An 11,901-nucleotide genomic window follows, 5' to 3' on the forward strand; every position below is an offset into this window, starting at 1 on the left:
CTCAACAGCAGCCCATCCTGAGATAAAGTAATGTGATTTCAAACCATGGCAGGAAGTACCAGATCTTGGAGTAGATTTTTAGTTAGATGTCATTTGAAAGTCAATGTATAATATTTAGTTACCTAAAGCTAAAACTTGTGCAAATGAAAACAAAGAAAGTTTACATTTCTGCGATTTACAATATAGGACCACAAAACAAGCAATGATAAAATTAATACAACTGGAATTGTTCAAAACTTTCCTGACGTTTGAGGCATGAACAACAAACATAACAATGCCAATGTTGGACAGTGCAAGGAATACAAAGCAACATGCTATGAAACCTTGGGTTCAAATCTAAAGAATGCATTCTATGTGCATTCATTCTGATTATTGAGATTAAGTTAGAGAGGTAGAAAGTAATGTGCATGAAATTATCCACTGTCCACTGATTAGGAGTTCAATGTTCCTGCATCAAAAAGATCACGGTAATGTGCAAAGTTCTTGTTGTTTATTTATATTTTCTCTTCTGGCTCATAGGCTAATTGCTGCAGCAATAAGAATGAATCATGATTAGATGAAATTGATGCAGGGACATACTCATGAGCTCAGGGCAGGACTGAAACCCAAAACCTTTAGTTGCACATTTTTATGTAGAATCATGAACATAAGAATTTCACAATTCCTAAAAATGGCAAACTACTAGACAAAGGGAGTCTAACTAAAAATTACAGTTGTATATATACAATCTCCAACCACTAACCAGATAGATGTTATTAAAACATGCCAATATATTATTTAAATCTTCTGATATTATGAACTAAAACTAGTATTAATAATTCCTGATCGGCAGGTAAAGATGGTTTAGGTATTACATAGGTTACGTTCTGTATATCCACATTGTAGTTTTTTGGTTTGTTTTTGCAATTAATTTCAACGGACTACTTCCTTCATTAACTCAGGTTATGGTGTTTAGGATGGCGATGGTAGGGTGTCACTGCTATCATTGTTTCTGGTTGGCAGTAGTTGTGATTTCTCCCATCTGGTGGTTTGTTGGGTTGAATTCTCTGTTGTGCTCCTGGTTGAAAGTACTTATGATTTTTGTTGTCTAGCAGAACAGGTGGATGATGATTGGTATATTGGGATGTCTGCTGTCTTGTACTGCTCTGCACGGTGTGGATTGCATCCCTTGTGTCAGTGTTAGGAGATCGTGCATCAAGTCTGCATGTATTCTGCTTGCCTGGGATCTTTCAGGTGGAGTGTGCTTATACGTTGTTTAGTGTTGGTTTCTGTTGACATTTGGCCTTGTATGCAGCGGGAATACAAATTTTGGTAATATCTCTTCAAGTGTGGTAAGGCTCTTCTAGTCTGGGATGCTGGCTTGTGTGGTACGTTCATGTTGAATGGTTGGCCTGGTGTGGTATGGGAATGTAATTCATTTGGGTGTAGGTTCTTTTGATCATCTCTGTATTGTGGGTGTATCCATTGTTCAGTCCTATTGTTGAGAGTAGCGCTATTTTGTCTTGGAGGTTGATCCTCAGTACAACCATGTTACCCCCAAAACTGAAAGGCAGATTGTAGATCAACTTCTATATAAAAGCATTCACGCACAATTTCATGGAAGATGACCTCCAAAATGAAGTAGTGCGAAGCATGGAACTTTACCTATGAAATACTATTCATTAAATCAGAAAACTTACCTTCACTAAAATGATCCACTTTGTTGCCCTCAACAAGGCTATCTAAGTCTATCTCTGAGGAATCTTGATGAGACTTTGAACTGTCATTGTCAAGTGCAGGAGAAGAGCCACCTTGCTCGCTGAAATGTATAAATTAAATTTCCAGAAAACACTGACATTCAAGAAAACTTTCAAATAAAATACAAGAGGAAACTGTTATGTGAAAGCAACTAATCATTTTCTTTATCAGTCATCTACAGAAAGCATTAACAAAAAAAATCATTTTTTAAAAAACTACAATCATTTCTATGGCTTTGGTAATACCAACATATAACTATCGGTTGATAGAGAGTATTGATTCAAAGTTAAATACAGATAAAATATTTACATTCTACGGGTATTGGTTGCTGCAGCCATGAACCTTCGGGTTTAAGAAGGCTAGGGAGTTAGTTAGTTAGGGTATTGGCAATAATACTGATATCAGTTCAAAGTGGTTATCAGTTGATGCTACTCATTACAAAATACTTTACGAATTAAAATAAATAAACAATATAACAGGGATGAAAAAGGTAATTTCTCCAACTTTATAGCTCATCAATATATGGGCGCACTGAAAAGCTACAAGCACACATTCATTCCTTGATATCTGTATTTTCATTTCAGTATGTGAGAAGCAGTTGTATAGGATGTGCACAAAGATGGAAACTAATCAAAAGGTCAATATTACTAATTGAATTGACCAAAATAACTGACTCTCTACTGATCAATTTAATTACAACCTATTGACAAATTTGCATTTAAAAGTGAAACTGGAATTTCATTTTTTTGAAAAAAATATTATCTAACATTCCCATAGCCAATCAGGTCATACCTTTATGCTGATGTTTTCATTTTGTACCAAAATATTAAGGTTAATAGCAAAGGCGACATGATAACACAATATGGTGAACAACTGTAGCCCTCAAACAATATTACAAGCATTTTTCAGCAATTACAGTCAATATCAAAAAAAATAACTGAGCTACTGTCAGCACAGAAAATATTTTTAACAGAACTGAAAAATCGGTCATTTTGCTGGAAAGTTGTCATGTATCCCCCATAATGCAATAGCAATAACAAAATTATCGCAAATTATAAACAAAAGATGCAAAAACTGACTTTTACTGACATTACTGATCATTTTTCATCCCATATGTAGCTATGCAGGCATGAAATAGCCTGGAAGCAAACTGCATTCTTCTATTCATTGAAATCTTACACTTCTTGCATATTTCTACATCACGCATTGCACGAAATCCATCTACCAGTGCCAGCAATGAAAGGTTTCCTATTTGGTGGCATGTCTACCACCGAGGGATAAAAATTCATGAGAAGATGGGTTAGGGAAGTTTTTCCATCTGGTGTTTTGAGTCTGTGGAGGAATTGTGCAGGGAAAGCAAGAAAAAGATGGAACAAGTTTGTCCAAATGTCCTAATAACTGTGTCCTTAACCTTAAAGGTTGATAGGAACCATTCAAGTTGCAAGAAATGAGGAAAATCCAGTCTTTTAATCCTCCTAGTACCTTCAAGTCAAGTCCAGCACCAAGAAAGCATAATATATCAACAATGTTACCAAGTAAAAGAGAACAGGTTGAAACATTATCATAGGAGATGGGGGCCTCTTCAATCTGTTAGCCTCTAGGGATGGGAGAAAGAGAACTAATTGTCATAGAGGTGAAATTGATTGTTTGTTATTACAGAATGACAGGACTCTTAGCAGAGATGAAATTTATACACTTCACCTCCCAATAATAATAAAATTAAAATAAAGAAGACAAATTGAAATTTTACACAAAAATTCATATTCAGCACACCCTCCCCCTACAGCCACAACAACAAACCAAAGTGAATGAAAAGATTGTATGTATCAACAGTAGGGATGGGCTGATATGAAATTTTGGCCGATACCGATAAAGTACCGATATAAAATTTACCGATACTGATAACCGATATTCTACCGATCCGATATAAAATTAGAAATGGTCCTTGAAGAACCTGAAAGGTTCATTGACCTCCTTAATATATGTGTGCTTCAAGGTGACTGCAGTGCAAAAGGAGTTGCATATTTAGACATTTACTTTTTTAGAAATTAGGGCACGGAGATTATCCATAAAAATTACAACAAAATGGCAGAATTATGCACTAAATTATCATATATTTATTGATATATCGAATCGGTAAAATAATCGGTAATTTTACCGATAAACCGATACACCGATATGCCTATATCGGCCGATACCGATAGAGTACCGATTAATCGGTCCCATCCCTAATCAACAGTATATTTCTACAACCATGCCAAGTTGCGTTGAAAATAGGTAGATACTTCTTGAGAAGAAAAAAAAAGAATGTGTAAGAAAAGCAGTGTAGGCATCTTACAGAATAGATTTCTGGGAAATCAATTTTAGTGTTGGTCTTATGGACAGTAGATACAAAATTGCAGGAAGCACAGAAGACCACTCTTCAGCCACCAATTCTGGGAAACAAAAAAATGGAAAATGTGCAATTAATTTTTGGGGAATTATTAAAAATTGGAAATCTCCTGCTAGATTCAAATAGTTGCATGTTGTGAACAATTCTTTCCCCCTTTTTGTCATTATTACATGTAAATATAAATCATATCAGCAAGATGATATGGTGGTTGAAAAAGTTGCTTTGTTCATTTTTAACATGTGTATGTTTTATTTGTTTGTTATTTTCACATTAATATGTTTTATTTGTTTGTGTTATCAAATTAATGGTTTTTGGATTTAAGTGGATTAAAAGTGATACAGGGAAGCGGAAGCCATTTCAAGTTTCTAGACATTTCTAACACTATCAAGTCGGACACAGATATATCTGCTGTTGACTCAAGTTGCCAGAACGTTCATTACGATGGGTAAAAGAATCTTGGTAAGAAACTATTTTACAGAGAAAGGTTCCTTGTATTGTGCTGGTGAATGTAGCAATAGTGGCGTTAAATAACTGAGTGTTCTTTAGATAGAACTACAATAAACTTTAGTAAATGTAAGAATTAAGTTTTAATCTTTTCGGTATCATGTCCTGAGAGGGCTTGTTGTAGCAGCAACATAAAGAAGTCTCTCCTGACGCTATCAAGTAATGAGATTGTGCAACTACAGTGATGTGGTAATCCTGTGGCTACTGACTAAAAGGAATGTCACAAATAGCCCATTAAATAACAATTCACAATTTTCCTAGGAAATCATTTGCATTTTCATAATGTGTTTGTTAAAAATAGTAACGACAAATCAAGTGTTTTGTGATTCCAGTATGTCATACCTTCCCATGTATACAAATGAACAAAAAGACAGAACTGAAATATCATCTATAGTTTCCAAGAAATGACATTAATTATTGCCACATGTCCAGAATTGCATAATTTTGGTGGTTTTGTGTGAAATCAGCCATCCACTAAAGGTTAAATGATGAAAGTATATTAGTTCAGCCCTTTTCCTACACACGACATTCCTTTTTTTTAAAGGAATGCTGGATCCAAGAGGAGGGTCACTGTGACCCCGAGCCCAACAACCCCATCCCCTCATTCACTTTCTTGGGCAATCCACAGAGACAGTGGCGCAACCACAGGGTGGGGGAGGAAGGGGCATTGCCCCCTCCAACCTTGGTCAGAAATGAGTTCTAGGGGGGGGGGAGCAAACATTGACGGCCGACTTTACTTGCAGGGGGCAATTACCGCCCAGAACTTCAAATATTATGCAAATAAAAATGCTTTTCGTAAAATTTTCTTATCTTATCATGTTCAGAGCCGTAGTTAGGGAACGGCGGGAGACGGCCCTGGGCACTGAATGATCTAAATGAAAAAAGTTGTAAAATTGATTGATTGATTTGTGTTTTTTTGAAGTCTACTTTATGCACAAAAAGGCTAATTGAGACTGGGCCTATAGCTTAAAGTGGGTTCCGAAAAACTATGTGCCTCCACCAGGTATCGAACCCGGGACCCCTTAATCACAAGGCAACGATTTTACCACTACACCATCGGGGAGCCACAAAAGTTGTAAATGATATAATGCCATGGCGTTCCGTGAAATTATTTGTGCCCTATTAAATTAATAATGATTTCAGCATGCAAGAAAATTGGATCCAAAAATTTTCTTGCTCCCTTCGCTGGCAATTTATATTTGTTTGCTCCATTGTAAATCACCAGACACAGAAATAACACTTGTCTTAATTGATTTTGTTTTAAATGCATGAACAATTGTTTGGAGGAAAGGGAGTGTGCATATTTCAGAGACAATTCATGTAATTTTTGCTGTTGGTTCATTGTGAGATGGATGAATTGGTTGTGTATATACTTAAATAATATATGCTGTATATAATATTTATGAAAGAAACTGTGAATATGTACACAATTTAGTGTCCACGTCACTCCACTTTGCATATATGTGAAACATATATCGTGTATGAAAGTTATGTTAATGTAAAAAATAATTATGTTTGGAATGCATTTATCAAGCATTTACTGTCTTTCAAAAATAGTTTATGTGCTTGTTTTCCGTTATTAATGTGAAATTTAACGTCTTAAGAAAATAATTCAAATCGTTTGTTCGAACACAAATGCTTTAGCACAAACTTCTACCTCTTTTTGCATAATTTACGAGGATAATAACGTCTTTGATACTACCACTACTAATAGTAATAATAATGTTGGTCCTGGGTTAGAATCCCGGCTTGGGCATGGATGTTTGCGAGTATCCATTCATCATTTTCATAATGCCATCACTCATCCCCATCTTCGCAAATTAGCCAATAGCGGCACAAGAAGCAAAATGAAATAAATCAAATCAATAATAATAATAATGTTACAATAACATTATTATTATTAACATTATTTTTATTGACACTATTATTATTATTATTATTGGTACGTTTATCCTGGTATTCCCCCCCCCCACACACACACAAATTCATGGTTGCGCCTCTGCACAGAGATGGAATTCTGAAGCAATTATATTAATTATATTGACAAAGGAGCAGTACTTACCCTCGAGGAGATTCAGAAGAAAAGCTACTTTCTGGAGTGGTGGGAGGGGTGTTGTCCATGACAGGAGCAGCTTCGTTAGTTTCTTTCTTGGAGTTTGCTGGCGATGGAACCGTTACGTATGGGACATTTGAGGCCTGGACATCACTTGAATTACTTCCAGGAACACTCACAAATGGCATTTCAAGCATTTTCGGATTCTCACTATCGTACACTTGGCTTTCACTGGGCATCACGGGGCTACCTGGGATAGTTTCTTCGCACAGCAGTAATCTTATGCTACTCTCAGCAGCCTCCTCCTCTTCTTGGTTTTTCTGGGGAGCACTATCTTTGTTCTTGGTGGAATTTCCTTGTTCACTTTCGGCAAGAGTTGCACTGTCTTCACTACTTCTACACTGAGATGACTTTATACCTTCAATTTCCTTCACAATCACTGGTAGTTCGCTCTGGTTTATCACAGCCAAGTCACCCTCAAAATGTCTTTCATTTGGAGACTGCATTTTCTTCTCTGTCTTTGAGCTATTCTTCTCATTTCTATCACTGGAAACTAACTTACTATCAGCAAAATGTCTACGCTCAGCTTTCTCATTGTACTCATCTTTATCACTTAACCTGAGTTGCATGTCACTATCATTATCACTTCCTTCAGGTACAGAGTCATCATCCACATTGTCAATAACTAACCTCCTGTCCTGACTACTGTCAGAATCACTGCCCATATCTTCTTCAAATTCTTTACTGAAAGATCTATTCGTGACTTCGTCCACCTTGCTGTCTTCCACAACCAGGCCACTGAGCATTTTCTCCCTTTGGTCACAAATATTCTTCTGAATAGGTTCGCATTTCTCATCTATCTTGTTTCCGAAGTCCTCGTCACCTCCATCATATTCGTCGTCTGTCATGGGTTGTGCTATCACTCTCTGAATAGCTGCATTAATTGCATCTTCATCCTCGTCATCATCATCATCTTTAAGTAGTAGCTTGATCACATCTTCATGATGGCACAGTTTGTCCTCTCTTCCTGCTACTTCAGATGCTCCTGGAGCAGGCACTTTCATCTCCTCTTTCAATTCCTTTTTTGATGAAGAGAAGGTGAAGAATGAAGATGTTAAATTTGAAGAAATCAGACAGGAGGAATCAGAAGGTTTTGAAGATAAGGTAGTCATGGATGGAGAAGCCGAGGAAACAAGGGATTGAATTATTTCATCTTGCCTGTGTGAGAAGGATACTACTGGTGCTTCTGGTTCCGACTCCAGGAATGCAGGTTTTTCATCTTCTCTTCTTCCTTCTACCTCTTCTGGCAAATCCTGGAAGAGACACAATGGCTCCATGTCAAAAGTACAAACAGGGGATGGTGATTTCACAGAAGAAGTCGGATTTGCTGTTACAGATGGGGAGTTTGGTTTTGGAGCAGCTACTGGAAGAGGGATGAACTGTGGTACTTTACTTGAAACAGGTTCGTTTAAAGGCAAGCTTTCTTTCTTTCTCGAAGTGGAAGGGACTTCTGGTTCCCGTGTTCTTAAAGGTGAAGAAATTTTCATTTCTGCTTCTTCACGGCGTTCGCTATCCACAGTACTTATGTTATCTTTTGGTGTGTTAGCATCTGTGTCTTTTGCTTCCTTTGATGCCATGGCTTTTCCATCTCTTTTAAAACGTCTCCTATCTATCTTGTCAATGCTATAGTGTGGGAATTCATCATATATCCTTCCGATTGTCCTTCGACCGCTTTTACTCCCTCTATCATCCGAGGACAGTACATCACGCTTAGGACGTACTTCAAATTCAAATGGTTCTGGTTCTTTAAATTCATAAACATCTTCCATTTCAGGTTCCGCAAGCTTCTCTGTAACAGTTTGTTTTGTGCTTTTGCTTGGTGTCAGTTTTGCATCTTCAGAACTGGCTTCGGAGGCAATCGAACCATGGCCAACATCAAGTGGGAGTTTTACAGCCTTTTCAATCCCTTTCAATTCTGATCTTATCTGATTCAAGTCAAAATCTCTGCCTTTTGGCTGCTCTTCCTCATGTACATCGTCATGTTTTCTACTTCCCACTTCTTCTTCATTATCATTCTTAAAAGTTCTACGATTCCTCTTACCTTTTCGTCTCTCTGCCATACTATTATCACTGAGTGTGTCTTCGCTTCTCGATGAATCATTAGTTCCTCTCAGTGGGCTGCTCAGCCTGTGTTTATTCAGAGTACTTTCTTTTTCTTGCTGGGAACTTGCTTTTCTCCTACACAGTTTCTTTCTTACACTTACAGCCTCTGAATTATCATGCCGTACTTCTCTCTTTTCTACTTCTTGCTTGACTTTTTCTTCTAAATCTTCCTCAATCTCCACTTTCACGTCTTGGCTGTTTTCTTTTTCACTCTGGTATTCAATGAACCGCCTCTCGTCGCCTGAGGATGAATGACCAAGTTTGAAAGAATCATCTTCTGAGTCTCCTTTACTTTTATCCTGCTCAAATTCTTCTACATCCACAGGTTCTTCCTTAATACGCATCACATCTGGGCTCTCATATCCTTTCTCAGATATAGAAAATCTCCTCTCTTTGCTGGTCTTCATACACAGATCTTCATTTTCATTGTCTGATTCATACACTTCACTATCAGATTCTGATGCAATATCTGTGGAACAATGAAAGAGAACAATTTCATTAATCTGTACATGTTATTTCAATGCTTAATTGTACAGCATTTATCTTCTACTTACCATTTGCCTATACTATACTATAATTTCATCCATAAATAAAAAAAGTATAACTCTCCAATCATTTAAGGAAGCAACTGAAACCTAGACCTTTATATTAAAAAAAAACAATGTAAAAAACGTACACTTTGTAGTTAACACTCATCACTCCCTCCCCCCACCTACACACACACAAACACACACAATCCATGAAGTAAGAATGGAATTTATATTTATTTTTAGGTGACAATTACACAGGTGTATGTGTAGAAACTTCAAATTAATAAAATACATATGCACTGAATGTATTATACACAGTTCATTTTGCAAGTACACAATCTTACTTCATGAATTTGGAAAGAAAAATACAAAAAAATATTCCAGAGTGGATGGTAGCAGAAGGAACCAACATCACTAGAACACCTACTAAACAGAGGTGCAGATAATATGTGTGTTTGGGTTCATGTTACCAATTTCCATAACCTTATATTCTTCAACAGAATTACTCTGTCACCACCAGGGGCAGAGGTGAACTACACAACAATATCTGTCATTGCACAGATTTTTGTGTATCCCTTTTATGGTTATGTGATGGTGAATGTTTCTGCAATTTATTCATGTAACTGTATTCAGTATGGAAGGTAAAAGGCAAATATGAACATGTATTACTTCTTCACTTATCATTATTCTTGTTACAGTCAACTCTCGATACAACAACCTTTTACAGTTCCCGGGAAAAGGGTCGTTATTTCAAATAAGTAGTTATTGAAATTTGCACCAATTTTCAGCTTAAACGGAGCTGAAACGAACACAAAGATTCCTAGGAGATGGTAACACCATTTATCCTGGTAGTTATACAACCTGTTATGCACAGGATGCGTGTTATGAGAAGAAAAATAGAACATGGCAACATTTTCACAAAAAAAGATTTAAAATAATGTTACTTTCTTTCAATTGTGCACAGTCAATTGCTCTTCCAGAAAATTCTTACAATTCTAGTTCATGAGAAACCTTTTTCCACCGAGACCTATGGAAAGGAAAACGATCTCTCGCTTATTGCGAGCGAAACTCGAAGAATCTTGACACCAGTCACACTGGCGCCAGCAAAAGTCGGGAGATAATGGGGCAGAATGAACGTTGGATTTTATACGGGTCCACTGGAGCATTGTCTGTTACAAGATTAACTGGCAAGATAAGATGTCTCAGGAGAAACAACACAACCTTTCTAGGCACCAGAAGAAAAAAAAAAAAAGCTGGGCTGTAAATTTAGTTCTGGATCGGCTGTGTAAAATACATCGTTAAAAAAATTCACATTTTCTTTGCTTTAACCAACTTCATAGTCACCCACCCCCTCCTCCATTCAAGGAAGAGGTCCAAACTTCTTCCTCGACTTGCATTGTAATTCAGCCTGAAAAAGGAAACATGCAATTTGCGATATGTTTTCCTTTTACCCAATGCATATTCTAGGACACATTAAACAGGGTCGCAGTATATAATCATTCGGGTTTGGAATTGCATTTCACTTTAAACTGTATATTTAGAGCCGATTAGCCCATTAGCATAAAATAAACCCGAACAAGCTTTATGAAACATGCACATTTTCAGATATCAAAATGGGAGAACGTTATTTACTCTCACGTTAATCGACGATTTAATGGATTTAGGAGTATTCTCGATGTCAAACATCGGCTCCTCCAAACGTTTTCCCCTTGAATAATGTTTCAATGTTTCTGTAAATCAGTCTGAACATCCACTACTACACTGAGCACTTTTTTTTCCTCCCACATGAATGGTTCTGAAGAAAAGCGGTGATTATATTGTGTACATTTGCTTCCAACACGCTCCGAGTGTCAGAGTGTTCTTGTTACAAAAAAAAAAAAAAAAAAAAAAAAAAGTTTTGCTTATCAGAAGGTGCAGAACATGAAGTTGTTTTAACTCGTTTTTTTCCTTCTGGAGATCGAATTTCGTTATCTTCAATCAAAACAGCTTTGCAATTCAAAACAATGACTTTTGCCTTTGCGCTGGATGAGTCATTGCTGTTATCAGCAAGTAACGCTAGACAAAACAAAACACTGGTGCCAGCTGCAGCATAAAAACAAGGAGACCGGATGTTCGAGCAACAGGTGGTCGAAGAGAAAATCCTAAGCATTTTAAGATAACGCAACTGTCAAAGAGGAAACTTTTATCAGCAGTGTGAAGAAAGAAATGACCCTTGCTTTACGTTTTACTATGCAACAGACAATAATACGGGCAATATTTCCTATGCAGTAAATAGCATTAAAAAAAAACAGGACCTGAATTGTGCAATTATCACATTGCCTCTGTGACATTGCCATGCACACCAGTGGTGGAGATTGAGCTGGGAAAAGGGGGGGTCACTTCCCCCCCCCCAATAATGTATTCAGAACTGGTTGCCCCATTTTAGATGCCAAAGGAAAGAAAGAAGAGGTCAACTTCCACCCTCGCCTGTAATCACCCCGTGTGCACACACGAGCAAGAAAATCGTGGCTGAAACAATCGGC

At 37.2% G+C, this 11,901-nt stretch overlaps 1 protein-coding gene across 2 annotated transcripts in view; it reads right to left on the reverse strand.

Annotated features, from left to right (window-relative positions):
- LOC145985229 (uncharacterized) overlaps positions 1–11,901 on the reverse strand; it is a 75,250-nt gene that overhangs the window by 14,656 nt on the left and 48,693 nt on the right. For both annotated transcript variants that reach the window (XM_083118989.1, XM_083118988.1), the window contains exons 17-18: positions 6,696–9,318; positions 1,680–1,798 (exon numbers count right to left, since the gene is read on the reverse strand). In XM_083118989.1, the coding sequence (XP_082975115.1) occupies positions 1,680–1,798; positions 6,696–9,318 (2,742 nt within the window). The remainder of the gene's footprint in view (positions 1–1,679; positions 1,799–6,695; positions 9,319–11,901) is intronic.

This window comes from Lepisma saccharinum, chromosome 3 (genome assembly GCF_977018435.1).
Source record: "Lepisma saccharinum chromosome 3, izLepSacc3.1, whole genome shotgun sequence".
Lineage (NCBI taxonomy): Eukaryota > Metazoa > Arthropoda > Insecta > Zygentoma > Lepismatidae > Lepisma > Lepisma saccharinum.